Below are 20,303 nucleotides of genomic sequence, written 5' to 3' on the forward strand. Positions count from 1 at the left end.
TCAGTATCCCTGGGGAGTGTGGAACGCATGCCTTATGGACCACTGTATATATCACTGAGTTTTGACCAGTAGACTCTGAAATCCAAACGTGTGGCACCTCCACTGTCCAGTCTTATGTACTGAGGAGCATCCTCCAGCAGGTCCATGTTGGCTGCTCACTCCTTGTGGAGTGACTTGCTGAAGCAACCACACAGATTGCCCCTGGATCCAGCAGGCTTGCCTGATGGCAGAGTTAGTTTATGGGAGCCAGACTTGGCTTTTCCCACTCCATTTCCTCCATGGTCTCGCCTGAGCAGACTGCTTAAGAAAAGTTTATTAAATCTCTCTTCCAGAGGGGCAGACTGTCCTCTTCCATTTGTCACCATTTAACAGTGAATACAAAGTAGGCGGAGAGATCTAAACGTGCAGGGTACCGGGTTTTACCCTGAAAATGAGGCCAGAGACGTTTCATTTATTTCTTAATAGTGACTAATCTTAGAATCATTTGAGGCCGACTTATCTGTACCCACTGATATTCTTCTTCTCCATCCTGCTTTTAGTGCTTCCATTAACTCACTCCACAAATGTTCATAAAACTGATATGAGATGCTGGAAATGTACAGATGAATTGGGTGAAGTCCCAACCTTCACAGAAGTGGAGATATACCAAGGGAGATAACACGGTGATCATTCTCTCCTTTTCCACGCCTTAAAAATGAATAGAATGAAGAAGGAGCAATGACCAGATCTCACATGTGTTAACAAGCAACCCCTAATGTTGAAAGCATACCTGTGCATACCATGTGTTCATTAACAAAGACAACAGGGAGTTCATCATTGTTATCACCTTGTACTTTGGCTTAATGACTGTGTGACTTAAGAAAAAAGAATCTATCCAGGCTCAGTTTCTTCTTCAGTTTCTACTTCAATTAGTGGGAAGCTCCCAGTAAATTAAGGCCATCATCCCCTCACCTTCTATCATCAGGCAGCCATAGCTTCAAAAGAAGGGTACCCTGCAAGCTCCTCCCATTTGAGAGACTGTAACTCCAAGAAGCTCATTCTTTGTAACTTCAGAAAGACTTTCAGAAAAGTCTTTGCTTGTGGTCTCCTTGCTTGGCAAAGTATGGATGAGTTCTGTGAAGAGGTATTAGAAGACCAAAAAGTAACATCATAATTAAAAAATATGGACTGGGGGTGAGGCTTAAGTTTGAACACAAGGTCCTGTGTTCAAACCCCAGTACCTCCATAAATAAATAAGTAAAAATATGTAACCCTTCTCACCCAAACCTGATGGAAAATCCAAGAAAATCAGCCCCATTGCACTCTCTGTCACGCACACACTTTCTCCCTGTCCCCTCTCTCTCCCTCTTCTCTTTTTCTCTCCCCTTCCTTTCTCCTTTCTTCTCTTTCTCACTCTCTCTTTTTTCCTCCCCCCTCTCTTCCTCCTGTCTCCTCTGTCTCTCCCTCCTCAACACACACACACACGCACACACACACACACAGTCACAAGTTTTGACTGACTTGGTTGACTTGTTTATTTAAAGTCATGGATTTAAATGCCACCCACTAATATGATTTGCTTGGACTTCTTGCCTGAGGCTGACTCCATCAGACACGAGTGAAAATAGTTTCCTGTTGCCGACCAGGGCCTTCAATTAGCTGACCGGCACATTTACCCTGATTGTCGTATTCATTTGGCTCTCTGTTTCAATGGAAAGAAGCAGTTTGTCACACAGCTGCTAGCCTCCTGATCTCTCTCCCCTCAAGAGCAGGCTACACAGAGAAATCAGTGATACCAAACCTCACCTCTTCCGTCTCCTCCTTTGCTTCAGCTTCCTACAGATGCCGAAGGGAGAAAGGATGCAGCCTCCCTACCCGTTGTTCTTCGCAAACCCAGCCCTGACTGATTTTTAGATGAATCACAGGCTGAAAGGCTTATTTATTTATCTTTACTGGCTATAAAAAATGCTTTAAACCTTTAAAGTCCTTCTCAGGAAGAGCAGGGAAGCTGTTAGAATCCCACGTCTTAGTCTTTGGAATGGGGTACCTCCTGGTTAGCATCTGGCTGAACTACAGGGTCAGGAATTATATGATGAGTTATTTGGGGGGCTAACACCAAGACCCTCAGAGCTCTCCATTTGGATGATAATCAGACTCTCAGGATGCTAGAAGCTGCCCAAGCACTGCTACCCACTACCCTCTACCCTTCCATCCCTATTTCATCACAACCTGAAAACCAAAGCAAAGAGATGATAGAACTATAGAACTGAGCAGCAGTTCCCTTTCCCTTTGTGTTGCACCTCTGCTTTGCTCTCACACTCTGAAAGTCACCTTTCGTACTCTCCTATAATAGGCCCAGCCATGAGCTTGCCCAGTCGAGGTTGGCACACAAGCTTCTATTCTGTTCTAATCAAATATCTGGTGACACTGACCCTGACTGCTGCTCAGAAATCTACGGGCTACTTGGGAAGATGTCAGCTGCTCTTCTTACAGTGGGTCTGACTTGAGTAGACAGATGCCTCTCACACGGTGGCTATAGCTTCCTTAGAGAGTGGCAGCCCAGTGAAGAGCTGCATCTGAGGGACCTGACAAGCAGACTGGAAGCAGACATGGTTCGCTGACCATAATTGACTGTCTCTGGTGACTGCACTAATTCTGTCCACACTTTAGGGGAACAGTGGCAGCAGCTGAGGACTCAGCTCCTGGACTGACATCTGTAAGTCACACTGGCAGTAGTGAGGGTCAGAGCAACCCCTTCTGTTCCCCAGAATCACAGTACTCTCAACCCCAGCTTCACAGTAGCATCCCTGGGGGAGCCGGGCAAAATAGAATCTGTTTCTAGAACCCAGTCCAGGATGAGACTCTCTCAAGGGGTGACACATACAAGGCACATCACAAATTCTGTTGTACTGTGGGCTTGAGAGTTGATTTTAGAGGCTGTTCCTTTCTTTTGATCATTTGATAAGCTGGTCAGTCACAAATTAAACAAGCATTTTTGCCCCAGTAATTAACTATGTAATTGAGCTGTTCAGACCCTGGAGACAAAGTAGCAAACTAGAAGTTCACAGGTCTCTTTGCCACAGTACAGTCAGTGCTATGATGGGAGAATGGGTGCATTAACCTGACTTTGCAGGAGGGCATCAGGTTAAGGAAGGATTATCAAGGTTGGTAGCTTCTAAGCCTAGACTTGACCAATGAGCAGATGTTAGAAGGAAAGTCAGCAGGCATCAAGGCACAGCAATGAGGTCCAAGACACTAAGAGGTTCTTGATATGGGGAGTAAGGGTGCAGAGTGAGTTTCTAGGCAGTTCTCGGTGAAGTGAGATCATAGAGTGAAGATTTGGGCACAGTGAGAATGGATGTGCCAGAGAGCAGGTGGAAGGTAACACATTGGAATGTCTGGTGTATACCCCAAAGGCAGTGCTGAGCCACTGTAGGTTTTAAGCAAGTAAAGATAGGCTTGTCTTTGCATATGTATATTTTTTAGCACAAATCCACTTTTATTTATCTACTTTTCATTAGTTTAAATCATCTAGGGGTACAGTATCATACAGATTCAGTGTCCAATGGCCTTAGCAGGAAGGTTGTTTCAGAATTTGGCACAAACCATGCCATTTTCCATGTACACGACTTACCTTTCCCCAGTTTACTCTGGTTAGGTTGAGTGTGCTACCAGGAATCACTGTGTTCTTTTTCCTTTTTATGCATAAGCACATCTCTTGCCCAAGCAGAATTTGTTGTCATCCTGGGCAAAATATATTCAATTTTAAAAAGAGCTATGTGATACCTTTGGTTCCAGAGACCTTGCTTATAGCCAGAAAAAAGAAAATGGCTTTGCACCACAGCTTCCAGACATATTTACCTTTTAGAAATCCTGGACCCAACAGGCCTCCAAGATGGCAGAAAGAGAAAGAGCTTGACTTTACATTTTGAAATGAACTGCTGCTGTGAGGAAAGTCTGAGGGGGCCAGAGCCAAGGTTAGAAGGCTATTGGGCAAACCAGAAAGGCAACAGGGCAGGTTTTCCAGGAGGGATCAGGGTGAACATGAATGATATGGGAAGTTAATAAGGGGAACAGATCAAAAGACCAGAAGCAGAGTCTGCATTCCATCACACTGTACCTCAAAACTGATCTCACAGCAGAATTCCCAGCTTTCTTGAACACACTGGTTCCCATGTTCAAGCAGCCCCATATTTGTGGTCATTACTTCAGAATTCACCATCACTCACCAAACATACCCTCTGAGTTGCTTGTTAGTTGCAAAAAAAAGGTTTATGGTACCCAGACAACAGGCCTTGACTTATCAGCAGTTTGCTTTCCAGAACTCTGACCATTGGAAATACTCCATAGTGAACTATTCATTTTCTCATCTCAGGAAACTTATCTCTTCACACGCGTTGGATTGTGAACTGACACCTTTCAGAGAAAGAGGTACAATGCACACTACCTCACTGCACACATCAAGTATGAACTGGCTTTTGGCTCTGAAGTAGGCCTAATTACTTCTTCAGGTAGATGCCTATAGGAGCTGGATGCTCAGAGGGCTATCTGGGATGTACTGGAGAAACACAGGCAGGGAGGAGTCAAAGGACTTACAAAGACTGATTGCCAAGAGCTGACCACACCCTTTGTGAAATGCAGAGTGGCTGGATTTTTCTGTTTTTTTCTTTTTCATTATTAATGAACAAAATGTTTCAAGTTCATCTGGTATAATTGAGGACACATACTGAAATCAAAAGAGACCAGAAGTTGCACATCAGCTAAGCTGGCCCTTTGTGATCTCAGAGCAGTTTCTCTTCATTTACATTAAACCTGACCCACAGGTCTCTGGGCAAGCTGGGCCCTGTACCGGGAGACTACAGTGGTAACACCAGGGCAGGATGTGTGGCAGAAGGGAGCAAGGACAGATCAAAGTATCTGCCAAGGCCCTGGAACCATTTAGAGTGAAAGTTGAGAATACTATTTAAAGAAAATAACTCTCTGTGACGTCAGAACCACTCCTGTTCAGTGCAACACGAGATAATCTTGAACTACTCTATGTGTGCTGTGAATATCCACAGACAACAGGTGAAGGTATGTAAATTGTTCACAAGCTGCAGGGGAGATTTTCTTTGGATGTCTTTAGAACTGTGAGTCAGAGGGAACCTCAGAAGGCATTAATCAATGTGCTGCCTCTCCATAACCTGACTGTACATGATCACCTCCGTTTCACACTTAAGGACACTGAGGTTCTGAGATGCCAAGCCATTTTCCCAGCTAGTGAGTGGTAGAGCCGAGCTGTGCAATGAACACTAATATAACTCTAAAGCCACATGTTTTTCCTCTCCAACAGGGGCGTTACTGCTGGCCAAATCCAGCCCACCACCTGTGTTTTACAAATAAAGTTTTATTGGAACACAGCTATACCCGTTCATTTACATGTTGCCTGTGACTTTCACTCTGACACAACAGAGTTGAAACAGACACCATATGCCAGCAAAGCATAAAATATTTACTGTCTTTCCCTTAGCAGAAGTTTGCCAACCCCTGCTCTCTGCCTCATTGCCCTAAAATAAATTCAGAAAACACAAATGCTATTATTCCTTGAGCTCAGAGGAAACCTGCAAAATGTCCTTTTTGCATGGCCTAGCCTAACTGGTCCACTTCCCAGCTCTGCCACAACCTCAAAGTAAAACCACTTTGGTTTTCCAGAAATCCACCCTAATTTTAAATACCTCTCTAGTAAAGTAGGGGCAAGGAAGACTCAAACAACAGCCTGCCTCTGAGTCAGTACTTATCCTTGCCAGGAAAATAATGTAAGTGGTTTTTACCCTAGCTTCTTGGACTTTTTCTGGGAAAGGTCATTTCTTCACAGTCTACCATTAGAATATAGCCCCAAATAATCCCTTGTTTGAGGGTAAGTATCCTTTGCACATCTGAACACTTAAGGTCTTCTTTTCCCTAGACCCTGCTCCAAGGCAGAATTCCTCCAATTTTTAGTTATTATGATCCTTCAGTCATTTTGTTTGTGAAAGGAACATTTCTAGGAATAAAAATGGTCAGATTTGAAATTTCTTTCCCACGTGGACCTTTTTTACCTGGACTGTACTGGCACCTGTCTTTCCCTAGACAGCCTTTTCTCTTCATTATGAAGATAAATCAATTCAATGGGCACCACAGATTGGTGGTAAATTGTACTTTTCTGCAAGTACTGACCACTGCCCAGTAGTATATATTCTTCTGACCTCCCCAAAACCCCTCTACCTGCCTATAGATTGGCTCCCTTTCCAGCTTAGCCTTGGAAGGAACCCTACAAAGATCTCTGCACCCTAAGACTCTTTTCAAGGCAGCAGAATTTATTCTTTAGGCTTCATGGAAGTATACTTTAGAACCTTTCCAATGGTCTTATAGTTCCATGAAGGATTTAGTTGTTGTTTCACTCTACAGATGAAGAGGAGGAGCCTAAGAGTCTTTGATATTGAAGGTATCACTCATTATTACAGTCTGGAAGATACTGTATTAAATAATGTGGCTATAATGTGAATGAGAAATAGGGACTTACAATCTAGATGGGGTGAAGCATACACCAATAACCCAGCTGTTTTCCTGTGAGGAAAGTGACAAGACTGTGACAAAGAATCACTATAGGATATAGGATACCATACTGAAGGCGCAGAGGGGAGTTGTATGTATTCTGACTTGACCATCAGAACCATCTGGAGACCATTAAAACTCTTGACTTCTAGACACTACTCCTATAGAGTCTGTGTAGTAAGTCTAGGGTGGGCCTGACAAGTTACATTTGTAGAAAGTTCCTAGTGGTGCATATATGATCAAGGAAAATCCTGTTACATAGAATAAACCTCTGACATAAGTGACTTCATTCAAGGGAATGGATGTCTGTTGAGTTTTTAATGTGCTACATGGCTTGCATTAGGTTATTTGCACATAACACCTTATTTAGATTTCACAACAGTTCTGAATTCTATGTTATTACTAATACTATACAGTAAGCCAATTAAGGCTCAGGAAGGGAAATTGATGTTTGTTAAAAATTCACAATGTGCCATAAAGGTTGTCAAGTATTATCTAATTTACAACCCCATGAATTCTATATTATTAGTATTCCCAGTTTACAGATGGCAAAAATGAGTCTTAGAGAGATTGAGTGTCTTGAGAATCATAGATCTGGGAAACAATCTGAGAAGTGATACTGCATCCTGTACCATCTATCTGCTGAAAGCTAATAGTGTACATTCCAAAAGCATATTTTCTTTAATGCCTGAGGCATGGATTGCCTACCCATGCATTTGCTCTTTCTGCCTTCCCTCTCCGTCACCTGAGCATCCTCCAAATCTCAGCAAAAGTTTTGTGTCAACCATGCAGATTTCTACAGCATCCCCTTCTTACTCCAACTAAAGCAGAAATAATGACTACTTCACAGGTGTCCCAATACACTTTAAATCAATGAATTCCATGGCACACCCCTAAATCTTCTGATGTCTTGTCATAAGTCACAGAAAAAAATATCTAAATTTTTCATCTTAGCCATCAAAACCACCCACCATCTGGCCCCACATGCCTTTTAACTACATCTTGAAGCTATGTTCATTCTCCAACTAAAGGAGACCACCACACACTCTTCTCCATCCACAGTGTTCCTCTCCTCCCTCCAAGCCTTATTACTAACACTGTTCCTCCCAAGAATGACCTCAGTGTATCTACATGGGGCCTCCCCTCAAGCCATGGAAATCCAGGTTCTGTGTCCTCATCCTTCTAGCATTTGACAAGGGCTCAGCATATGTAGAATGAATGTCTATCCCCTTGCTCCACTGTGCCATCACTTCCTCCCTTGGCTGAGGCAGTATTTGTCAGATCTTCCTTCCCAGGCTGAGAACTCACTCAGTACAACACTTGCAGTGTGGGCCAGTGCCTTGCTCCGAGTCAGTGCTCAAAACTGTTTGTTGAATGAATGGATACAAGGTGCTGAACAAAGGTGGTGCCTATAAAGGCAGGATCAGAGAAGTGACTAAGCTAGAGACACATGGATGCTCCGTACATCTTGGACTAAGACACAGGAGCACATTTAAATGAAGAGCAATGAAACCTGGGGCAGTTAGACTACTTCACCTGGAGCATGCTTGATTCCATTCTTTAACCTAGTCTTCCAAGGACTCAAAAGCTTTTCTCCACATGAAATACAAAAGTCTTATGGGAATCCCACATTTTTGTAACATACAACATTATTACAGAGAACAAGCATGCTAGGAGTCCTCCAGAACCATGTCACCAGCAACTTCCAGACACTGCTTGAGTAATGGGTCAATACCAATAGCCAGTGCAGATTCTAAGAGCAGGTTTTCTTTGGCATCTGTGAGCAAAGCATGTGATATAATTAACATTTATCTCTGTTGGTTTGCTGATGCCCCTGCAATGCTGTCTAGAGGTTTTTAAAAAAAAAATGGTAAAAGATCTGCTATTTTCCAAACAAGGCAAAGTTAACAATAGTGATTGTGAATGTCTTCGTTTAAATTGTACATATGGAACATTAATAGAGACTACGCACCATTAATTGAAAGAGTTGTAGAAGCTACTTTGCAAAAGCTTAGAGGGACAGTTGATGTATATATTTTGTATTCTTTAAAACAAAATGACATCTTTCATCTTTTCCTTGACATACAGAGTAACAATAGAACCTCTTAGGGCCAGCATCAAAGAAACTGGCACATGAAGTAGGCAAGACAGTCTTCAGTCATACTAGCCGCTGTTCTGTGTTTTATCTACATCACTTGCATCCCTCCCCTTTGGGCTAGATGCCTACCTGGCCTCTTCTCCCAGTCAACTAATCTACTCTTAGGAAACATTCTATGCTTTCTTCAAATTGAAGTATGAATGCTTTAAGGGAATTTAAAGATTTTTCTACTGTGTATTCTTACATTTATCAGGGATCAAAGTCTTGAGCTATTGTAACAAACTCTGAGTGAATTTTAAACCTAAAGTATAATTAGGAGTTGTATTGCCTCCATTCCATAAAAGACCATCATCTCTTTCATACAAGGGAACAACCATGCACATCTAAATGAAAGATAATTTTGAAAAGTCATTTTCTTATTGAAGTAGTCTTTACTGTTTCTGTCTAACTTCCCTTTATTTCCCCTTTTATCTGGGCCACCTCAACCCCACAAGCTGACTTTTCTCTTGGAATTCATTGAATTTATTTGTTGGGACTCTGGTTACATGTGACAAGAATCCCATTCAAACCATCTTAACAAAAGGGAGGAAAAAAGATTCATGTACCCAAAACACGAAATGCAAGGTTGCCCTGACTTTATGGTTTAATAAAGCATTATTAACATTATTAACATTTTAACACTCTCTTCACAATCACATTTCTATCTTCTCTGGTTCTGTTGCATTGGTCTCTTTATCTAACACTCTCCTCTATATTAAGGGATATAATATAGTCTTATAGTTCTCAATTTGAGGAGGGAAGAACATGCTTCAGTTTTCTTGTAAGTCAGATCAGAGGAGTCTGGGCAGATGGTGGTTGGCCAATTCAGATCACATGCTAACTTACTAGACCTAACATCCTGTCTCAATAGATGTGGCTTGGAAATTGTCATCTCTGGGACACTCCTTGAGAAACACATGAAGGGAGGGAATCCCTTGGGTCTTGTCTCTCTCAGCTTCTGTTTCTTCATCGATAAAATGAGAGATGTGAAAATGGCTCTAAAACTCTCTCAACTTTAACCTGGTTCTATTTAAAACTCACTTTCGGATTTTTGGTATTCTAATCACTTTATCTTTGTTTCTCTTACATATTCTGCCCCACCAAAAGGGCAAATAACACTATGAAAAAACAATTACCCCTTTGCCTCAACTCTGAAGCTCTCTAAAAAGAGAAAGGGGAACCCCTGTGGCCCCCATATAAGACACAAAATTTTGTAGTTCAGCCCTGACTAAATTCAACCACCTTTTATGCCACATGATATAAGATGGGCACAATTTCAAAATTTGTCACGCATTCCAAATTTAGCATTTTGCCTGAGTAAAAAAAGAAGCAGATCCTGTGGAAGGTCAACTGGAATTTTTCCTTTATGTCATTATTCTAGGGACAAAAACAATCCTTATATAATCGGTTCTGATTTAGAAATAGCAGAGGTTCAAAGTGGCTAATGTGTAGTGGAGTTCCAGATTATCTATTTCCACATCAGTGAACACGCATTCTTCCTCTAAAACCACATCCAGTGTCATCTTCAATGAAATGCCTCCCACCTGCCAACAAAATCCATCAGTCTTTATCATTTCCACACTTCCATTGTGATGACCTTGGACTATGCCCACATCTCTCATTAAACCTTTAGCTCACAGAGGGTATACCTTATTCATACTTGCCAACACCAAGTCTATGACATATCCACCATCCTGGGCTACTTGGTCTCTTAGGATTCAGCTAGATATGTGTGCTCTAGGTAAGTCATCCATCCTTCCTCAATTCCTTTATCTTTAACACAGTGGTCATATATACCTACCCTACTGTATTGGAAGGAAGATTAAATGAGGGGATGTACAACAAAGAATTCAACATATGACATGCACAATTTCATCTCATTTTTAAGATCCCAAAGAATGCCAAGAAGGGGATGTGCTATAGTAGAATATTTACAATTGTGAGATCAAATTCCAGCTCAGCCACATACCATCCAACTGTATGACTTTGGACTAGCTTCATAATGTTTGAAAGTCTCAGTTTCTTTATATATAAAGTGGAAATGATCGTAATATCTACCTTATAGATCTGAGTGGATAAAGACAGAGGACATATACATAACACACCTGATACATAATAACAAAAAAAAAGTTGTGCTTGTTATTATCTGTGATGGACAAGGAAAAGAGAAAGAGCACTAGCAAGAGTATAAGCCCCAGGCTAGGCATGGTGGTTCATGCCTGTAATCCTATCTACTAAGGAGGTGGAGGCAGGAAGATCAAGAGTTTGAGACCAGATTGGGCAAAGGTAGCAAGGTCTTGTCTCAAAAACAAAAGGGCTGGGCTGTAGCTCAACTGGTAGAACATTTGCCTAGCATGTGCTTGTCCCTGGGTTCAATCTCCAGTAATGCACACACACACCAAAAAAAAAAAAATGATTACAAGTCCCCCTGTGTGTTCTCTGGTGTTTTTTGCTTTATGTATACTGATGAAGATGAATCCATATTAATAGAGGCAATTGTTAATTGCCTTCTTGTGAGCTAGACCTGTCCTGATGCAGCAAATTACCATATTCTTTTTTTCCTGAGGTTTCAATGGGATATGCCTGTTCTAATTTAATAAACCTCTTTGTTTAGTGCCTGACTCAAAGAAGCAGGAGCACATTCACATTTACAAATGCATAATCTGTATGAACACTCAGGCCTTTACAGAAAGAGGTCTGGGAGGTGTGGGTATCTGCGAACATTCATTTGAACTGGTGCCAACCAAACTTCCGCAGTTAATTTTGTCTCAGCAGTTTTCTCCTAAAAGAAATTATTAATATGCAGGCTTCTAGCTGCTGTTTAGCCTTTATTCATTTCTGATTCTTGAGTTTGCATTGTTTACAGTGTTGTTTTCAACAGCAGTCACATAATGTACAGAGCAAATGGAGCACCCCTCCCTCCCAAGCCTATTCCAATATAGACCATTTCTTTCTTTGTGGCTCCATTAATACAAGAGAAAATGGAAGTGCACATAATGGCAGTTTACCCTTTGGAAAAGCACACTCAAGCGGGAGCTGAGCATGCATGAAGGACTAGGAAGGCAAAGAGCTGTGAACTCTGGAGGCCTTTTCTGAACAGGAAAGGTCAGCCCCCAAGAAAATAATGGTCTTCTTTTCATCGACAGGTAATGCAGGTGGTGAAGGAGCAGGTTATGAGAGCACTTACAACCAAGCCTAGCTCCCTGGACCAGTTCAAGAGCAAACTGCAGAACTTGAGCTACACCGAGATCCTGAAAATCCGCCAGTCTGAGAGGATGAACCAGGAAGATTTCCAGTCTCGCCCAATTTTGTAAGTTACCCACTTCTGACCTCCGTCTCCCTAAAGGCTCTGACACACCATTTCTAGAATGAACAAGGGCTGGGCCAGGTGGGCTGAGCAGGGTGAGGTGGGGGCCAGGTGCTGGCAGAATGGATCTAAACCAAGAACTTAACCAGTCACTGACAGTCCTCTAGAGCTATGTAGCTAAAAAGTTCTGGACCATTTCCAACACATGAAGCAATTTGTTTTTGCACATGAAACTGTATTTTGTGTCAGTGCTTTTTGAGAAGCATGATGCTTTGATCCAACCAGAATGAAACTCACAGATCATTAAAGCAATATTACCCCCAGCATAGCATAAATGCACGTGAGTGGAGAGACATCTTGCAAGAAAAAGGCAGACCCACTCCTGCATTTGGCCGTGCCTGGCATTAGAGCATCTTGTATTGCCTTTGTGACTGTAAACTTGTAGTTCCCAGGGGAAGGCAGCAGGTCCCCTTTTTATAGGACTTTCTATCAAATGTCACTTGCAACCAGAACAAAATTTTATATATTTCCATCTTTAAAATGGTCTGAACCTGAACCTGAGAGCAGTTTTCCTTGGTTCAGCCCTCCTTAGAATTGGCCTATTTACCCTTCAGTGTCCTTTTCTAAGAGCAGTTAGTTTTGCTACCCCTCCACTTTATGGAGAAGGAAATCAGGGAAAGATGGGAAGTAGGAAGAGTGTTTTGACACTTACTCTGTCTGTGGAACACTAGACACAGCTTCTTCTGAATTTCCATGTGAAGCCAGCGTGTAACCTAGGTATAATTCTGAAGCCACTTCAGCATGCTGTCACCTTTTCTGCTTCTGGCTCTTTCTCTTTCTGCCCCTCTGTCTTGCTTTTCTGTTTCCTGCTCTCATGTGTTTATTGCTTTTAATATGTAGCAATATGCAAAGCACCTTCATGCTATTTCATTTCCTTACACCCCTAGGAATGAGCAACTCTTACTCCCACTCAATGACTCAAAGTCCAGAATACAGTCTTTAGGAAGTAAGGGCCCTACTACCAGGTGGAGGAGCTGGGCTTGGAACTGAGTCTGCTGATCCTTAGGCTATTGCTTCTTCCACTCCATCAGAGCTTCTCTGTATGTACAAGACTGAAATTAATTCAGGAAAGTACATGGGTCTGAGAAAACGATAGCGAAGCAGTAACATCTACTGTTCATTTGTTTTTAATCTTAAGAAGTACTATTAAAAACCATGGAGAAAAACTGTAGACTTTAGAAAACATGAAGTTTGTCATCAGGGGACAGAAAACACTTTAAAGGTGCTTAGGCTGACATCTAAGTCACACCCTCACAGAGACCAGCCCTTACGAGAGGGTTTTGCCTTGGTCCTCAGCCAGAAGAGAATAGTCAGAAATCCAAACAGCAAGCACTCAAGATACCTGAGTGACTCCTAGGACATGGAGTTTCTCACCTGCAAAGGAGAGGCTATGGTGCCGTTCTGACCAGGGTCTACATTCCCCAAATCCTGCATTTTATGTCTTCCAGCAGATGTACAAGCACAGGGACACTTACGCTTTTGACAGCTATTCTTAAAATGTAAAGGAAGACTTCAGGAATCACTTCCACGAAGGCCAAATGATTCTAAATTAATATTGCTTCAGTTAAAGCCAAGTGATTCTAAGTTAATGTTTGACCATGACTTTGTTCAAGGAAGGATATCAGCTGCATATCCAGAATGAACATTTTGCTCCTGCTCTGCCTCTGTATCTTCACTTCCAAGGCTCTGCCTGTCACATTCTGAATGTTTCTTATAACAATGAAAAGCTCCTATCTTTTCATTTACTAGGTAAGGAGAAGCAAAGCAAATAGTAAAGAAACCTCCTGTGTGGATATGACTTTTGCATTGTCACTCGACCATGATGCTAGAAAGCACCATGGCCCCTCTGGAGTCCCTGGTAGATATAGCTGCAGTAAAGTCTGAAGAGGTGTTAGAAGCTGCAGCATTTAAGTGGGAAGACCAGGGACCAGCCTGATCATTATCACAGTCTCTGAACCCAGGAAGTGGAAGCCAGGATATGTTTTGTCTGTTAGAGTGAACCATTCTTCAGTGATGTGTTTTGTCTACTGCAGTGATCTGCTAGATGGGAACCCATTGTGGGGTTGGATGAAGTCTAAGAACAGCCAACATGGCTTATACAATAAACCCAAGTCACCTAAGAGAAAGAGGGAGATCATGTATGCCTGCTTTCATTTATACATTTATTCATTTAACAAACATGGTTTGAGCAAATGCTCCATACCAGCCTCTGCTCAAGGTGCTGAGGATAGGCAGAAACGCAGGTCTTGGCACCCCACTGGGGGGCTGTTAATCATAGACTGCTCAGTGCCAGGTTATAGGAGGCACAGGTGAGTTGCCACAAAGCACACAGGAGGTGCTTATATCCCAAGTGTGGGGGTTATGATAATGGAATTTTTGAGCTGAAAGCAACTTGGCTGGAGACTGACCTCCAGTGTGGGATTCCACTGACCGTCAGGCCAGCTCTACAGCCTCTTAACCCCCATAGCACTGTCCCCTTGCATGGCTGTCTGTGTGCCACACACAGCACAGCAGCAAACTTCAGACTCCATCAGCCACAACCACACATCTCATCCTGAAAAAATTGGTTGTGCATCTTAAGAAGAAAAAATGTAAACTCCATTTGAACAAATATTTGGGGAATATATGTCCAGTGAGTAGAAGAAACAGCTCTGTTTTGTTTGTTAGTTCTTGATTAATGATTTGAAAGAAGAAATATTTTTTATTTCCTACTTAGTATGACTGAACAAGGAAGATAAGTCCATTCACACAATTAGTCCAAAGTAATGGACATAAAAGCTTAAATAGTCTGCAAATGGGCAATTTAATACTGAATTGGAGAAAGAGAAAATGTAATGAAAAACAGCAGTAAAACAATAAGACAAAATGTGTTGAAACCTGGACCAGGGTAGCTATCAGACCCAGATCAGATTTCAGTACTACCATTTTCAAATGTGTCTCTTTTGGAAAATTATATAACCTGTTCTAAGCCTTGTTTTCTCGTCTCTAAAAGTGAAGCTGATAAAGCGTCTACATCAGTGGACTATTATGAGGATTCAGCAAAGTAGTGTATGAAAATCATCTAGCATGTGCTTAGCACATAATGTCTACACAAGGAAATTGTCACTTTTATTTTCAAAAACAGAATTTAACAAGTCCTGATATTATCAATATATAAATAATAAAACTGATACTGTGAGTGTACTTGTGCACTTGAGAGTCTAGTTTTAAAGATAGTTAGAATGGATGTCTCGGATGAGGATGGTGAGTTTATTTATTTATTTTTGAGTACTGAGATTTGAACTCAGGGCCTACACCTGGAGCCACTCCACCAGCCCTTTTTGTGATGAGTTTCTTCGATATAGGGTCTCATGACCTGTTTTCCCATGCTGGCTTCAAACCATGATCTTCCTGATCTCAGCCTCCTTGGTAGCTAGGATTATAGGTGTGAGCCATTGGTATCTGGCAGGATGGTGACTTTGGAAGAAAGTTCTGTAAGGGATTGGGGTAGCAGGCTATTTAGAAGAAGGGCATTCCGTGCAGAGAGAGCCACCAGTGTCAGGGCCTTGGGGTCAGAATAGATCTGAGTGTTCAGGGAATAGTGAGGTCAGTGTGTCTGTATTAGAATACTCAAGGGGGAAAGCAATAAGAGGTGAATCTAGTGAAGGTCGCTGCCTTAATGGCAGCCATTGGGAAGTTTTGAACACAAGACTGACTTGGTGTTCTCTGTAAGGAGGTAAAATTGGAAGCAGGGAGATCAGTTAGGAAGCTATTTCAATAATCTAAGCAAAAGGGTGGTAAGAAGTAAATAGTCTCCACTCTAAATTAGATATATTTAAAGAGAAGAGACACTGGTGTTTCCGGGCTGATTAGATGTAAGAGAAGAGAGACGAGAGTCAAGGATGAGCTCGAGGCTGAGGGTCTGAACAACTGAACAGAATGAGTAGAGCGGATTCAGACAAGGGGATCAGGAAGTAGTTCAGCGAAGCTATGAGACACCCAAGTAGGCAACCAGACCAATGAGCTTAGAGTTCAACTGAGAGAACTAGACTGGAAATATAAATTTGAAAGTTGTCAGCATAAAATTGACATTTAAATCTATGAGTCTGTAAAATAAGCAAAAGAAAAGATTCGGGGATTAAGCCCCCAGTCCCTCCAGTGTTGACACAAAACAGATCAATTTCCTTGAAATTGACAATGTCACTGAGCCCAAGGTCTCTTCAGAGCTTTTCCAGATCTGAGATCCACAAACTATACCTCTTGGGCCAAATCTGATCACTACTAGTTTTTGTAAGTAAAGTTTTACTAGAATACAACTATACTCATTTATCTATTGGCATATGGCTCACAACGCCTAAAGAATTTACTATCTGATGTCTTACAAAAAAATAGTTTTCCAACCCCCCTGTTCTGGATGAACACAGGGTAGTAGCTCAGCAGAGCAGACCCCCGTTGCAGAAGGAATCTGGCAGGCTAATAGGGCTGTCCATCTTCTGTGCATTTCACTGACCTACTTGGGCCTGGACTTGAAACTCTTTTCCAGAAATGGTGCTAGATTTTGACTTGCTTTTCACTCCCTCTTTTATCCTGCCTCCTTTTTTATTTACAATTCCTTTGGTGGAATTAAAAGGACATTTATCAAAGCAAAGTCAGTGAACCCATGACCTCAGCCTCATTGACGACAGGCTAAGCATTTCAAAATCCAGTAACAACCCATGGTGTTATTACCTGGATTACCCCAGAGGTCAGGTCTCAGCCACAGAAGCATATCGCAGGGATTACTTAGGTTTGTTCTGTGTGAAGTTTATAGCTACTGAGTCCATTTGCAAGAATGTGGAAGAAGTCAAATAGAGAAAGGAAAAGGCTGTCTCATTTCCCTTATCGCTCTGTCATGTTTTGAAGTTTGGGGTGGGGGACTCATAACAAAAAAGGGTAATTCTTATAGCAACAGATTGACTTCTGATATCGCATCCCCTGAAGACAGTTTCATAATGAAGTGTGTTGTGACCAGCATATCTGACTTTTACCCCAAAAAGTCATAAAACATCAGTCAAAATTATTTGGAATTTCCTCCTCTTGGTCCTTATCGCTGCATCTTCCTCTCTATTTTAATGACTCAACCCTCACCAAACAAAATTATTACTTAATGATGCATATACATCCAAAGAATTGATGAAATTCAAAAACTTTTTCTCTCATGTTCTCTTCACCCTCGGCTGCCATTTCTTCCTTTCTGCCCACTCACCTGGACTTGGAAGTCAGAGCAATGATTGGTTGCCCATGCAGCTCACCACCTTCTTCATTCAGTGCAAGGTTCATCAGTCTGCAGAGTCCATTTCATAAATGCTGAGTGCTGATAATAAAATGTTTTAGTGATCTGAAAACCTGAGCTGAGACCTTGAGAGACCTGTGCAGGGGAGGCTGTAGAAATGTTCCATGCTGTATTATTAAGGTGGCATTTCCATATTATGCTGTGTAGATGAAGCACTATCAAATGACAGGAGGCTTGAGGCCATTTAATCAGCCCTAAATGGAGGACTAGAATGTTGTGAGATGGCAAAGCTTTTTCTGCTTTGCTTATGTGTAAATAGAAGCAGCTTGCACAAGGAAGACTTGAGTCTGCCCTGTTGTACACTTGACCTTTGTAAGCTGTTTTCCCATCTGTAAGATGGAAATGATGATATCAATACTAAGTCTCAAAATTTGGAAATTTTGGAGGGTGCTTTGGGAAGTAATATTAAATGAGCTAAAACTGCAGGTGCCACCCGTCTCATAGCAGGTGTTTTTCAGCAATTAGTGCTATCTCCACCTGAGAATGGGGCACCAGGTGAGAATGAGTTACCTGCAGTCTAGTGCCAAGGCAAGTGCAGAGCTAAGGCTGAAGGTGATGAATATGTGAACCTGAACTGTAGTGTAATATGGTCATTTGGAATGTCTGGGCTGAAGAAAGGAGAGATTATCACCAAAGCAAGTTTAGTACTGCCTTCCATTCCTCCAAATGCTTATAGAAACTTATACTCACATTGCCTCTCTTGGGAGTCATGGCAGTTTCTCAGGAAAGATCTCAGTCCCATTGCACAGATAAGTAAACTAAGACTTAGATGAGCTACATGAAACATTAGTCATAGACACGCTGTGCAATGGAAGTCTAGTTTTCTGACTTCTAGATCTGTGGTCTAGCTAATACTTTTAATACTGCTTTGTGGGCTGAGCTCTGTGTCTCTCTGTTCAGCTTCAAAAAAGAACAACCCCTTACTTTACCAGACTCAAATGCGAGGATGCTACATAAAATTCCTATCTTAAAAATCACTTTAAAAAAGATTTGGAGACTATTGCACTCTATCGTGATATCTTTGTAGCACAGTGCATCTAAAACTAAATTACATCCTATTAGCCTGAGACAAGATGCAAATAATTTTTAACTTATCCTATCATTATCTCAGTCTCTAGGGGCCAGAATCTAGGACAGTGCTGTGGTTCTCATTTGTAAAAGAAGCAATAGAAAGCAAGAAGTGGTCCTATGGCTTGCCCAAGATATAGTTTGCATGACAAGAGTCACCCCATATTTCTATTTAGCCAGATCACAAATATAGTCTAGGTATTAACTTGCTATAGGGGGAAAAAATTAGGGGCCAAGAAATTTATTGCCTTTTATATTTTTACATAAGTTACAGCAATATTTTTGTAAAATGAGAGAAGAAATTTCTCAGGATACTTTGTTGTGGAAAAACAAAACTAAAGTGGCTGGTATTTTTGTAAATATTCTGTAAATATCAGAGACCTTGTACTGTTACTGTGAAAAATAACCCTAAGTCACAGACACTTAATAATTATTCTGTAAAGCACAACTTGGGAATTCCTGGAGTGTTCATAAAAGGATGTGGGTCACACTCCCCTGCCCATTCTGCCCATGATGCTCCCAACCAAGCAGTTTCTAAAGGCATACATGGACTCTGTGTTTATTCTCTAACAGGGAACTAAAGGAGAAGATCCAGCCAGAAATATTAGAACTGATCAAGCAGCAACGCCTGAACCGTCTCGTGGAAGGCACCTGCTTTAGAAAACTCAATGCCCGGCGGAGGCAAGGTATTGTTTGGGACTCTCCACACTTTGGGCAGGGTCAATAGTGGTCTGCTTCTGGGGGATCACATGCAGCACTGGCTTAGGACAGAAAGAGCAGTCTAGATGGTCCTGGCTGCCATGAAAACTTAGGGAGAACTAAAGTCCAGAATTATCAAAAGACTCGTAGAACAAAAGAGCCATTCTTTGCCTTTTAGGAACTCAGGACTGCTAGTGGTAGTGTCATTGACAGCCAACATGTATCGTGAGCCTACCATGTACCAGGTTTTTCTCCAAACATGTTATTTGCATGGTTACGTGCCATATAACATTTCAGTACAGTAAGATAAGATTGTATCATCCAGTGACATTGTGGCCGTATCAGTTTGTGTGTCAGTCCACTTATGATGTTTACACAATGATGAAATCACATAAAGATACATTTCTTAGAATATATCTTTATTGTTGAGTAATGTGTGTCGGTATTAATGCAATTCATCCCCACAATAACCCTATGAAGTACCTATTGTGGTTATGCTGCATTTATAGATCAGCAAAAAAGAGGGGCTACAGGGTTAAGTCTGTTGTCCAAAGTCATAGAAGAGCAAAGGATTAACCTCCACAGCTCCGTGACCTTGAATTGACCTGTGAATGACTCTCTACACTAGCAGGCAAGTGAGTACCCATTGTCAGGTTAGATCTTGGACCCTTCAACATGGTTGGCCCTTATTGTCAAATCTCCCATACTGAGTCTCTTCCAGTCAGAGTTATTTTATTTGGGAATATAAGTAATGGGAAAGGTGCGGTAGAATCAGTCTTCATAATTTTTTCAAGACAGATTTCTGAATTGTCTCCATAATTTCTAACCTCAAAATGTCAAATCAAAATGGTGCTGACAGACTAAATCCAATAGGTGGGAAGCTGTTTCTTTGCCTTCATTGTTTTCTTGCTCTCTTGACCTTCATAGTCAAATTATTCATATCATACTATCCTAGAAGCAAATAGCCAGAAAACAAAACTGAAAAATAAAGTGTGGGAAGAAGTTAAGAGATTGAAGAAGAGACAGAAAAAGGAAAAGGCATTAATAACTGGGCTAAGAACAAACATCAGTTGTAACCCAGGAGAAACTCTGACAGATAGTTTTGAAACCCCTTGGATGCCCTGCTCAGACACAAAGCTCCTCCACTAATGATAGCGATCATTATGCTT

At 41.6% G+C, this 20,303-nt stretch overlaps 1 protein-coding gene across 10 annotated transcripts in view; it reads left to right on the forward strand.

Moving 5' to 3' along the window:
* Nucleotides 1–20,303, forward strand: part of Elmo1 (engulfment and cell motility 1) — a 532,930-nt gene that overhangs the window by 478,088 nt on the left and 34,539 nt on the right. For all 10 annotated transcript variants that reach the window (XM_074065278.1, XM_020158561.2, XM_074065279.1 and 7 more), the window contains 2 exons: nucleotides 11,836–11,999; nucleotides 19,009–19,121. In XM_074065278.1, the coding sequence (XP_073921379.1) occupies nucleotides 11,836–11,999; nucleotides 19,009–19,121 (277 nt within the window). The remainder of the gene's footprint in view (nucleotides 1–11,835; nucleotides 12,000–19,008; nucleotides 19,122–20,303) is intronic.

Source organism: Castor canadensis, chromosome 2, assembly GCF_047511655.1.
Source record: "Castor canadensis chromosome 2, mCasCan1.hap1v2, whole genome shotgun sequence".
NCBI classification, from domain to species: domain Eukaryota; kingdom Metazoa; phylum Chordata; class Mammalia; order Rodentia; family Castoridae; genus Castor; species Castor canadensis.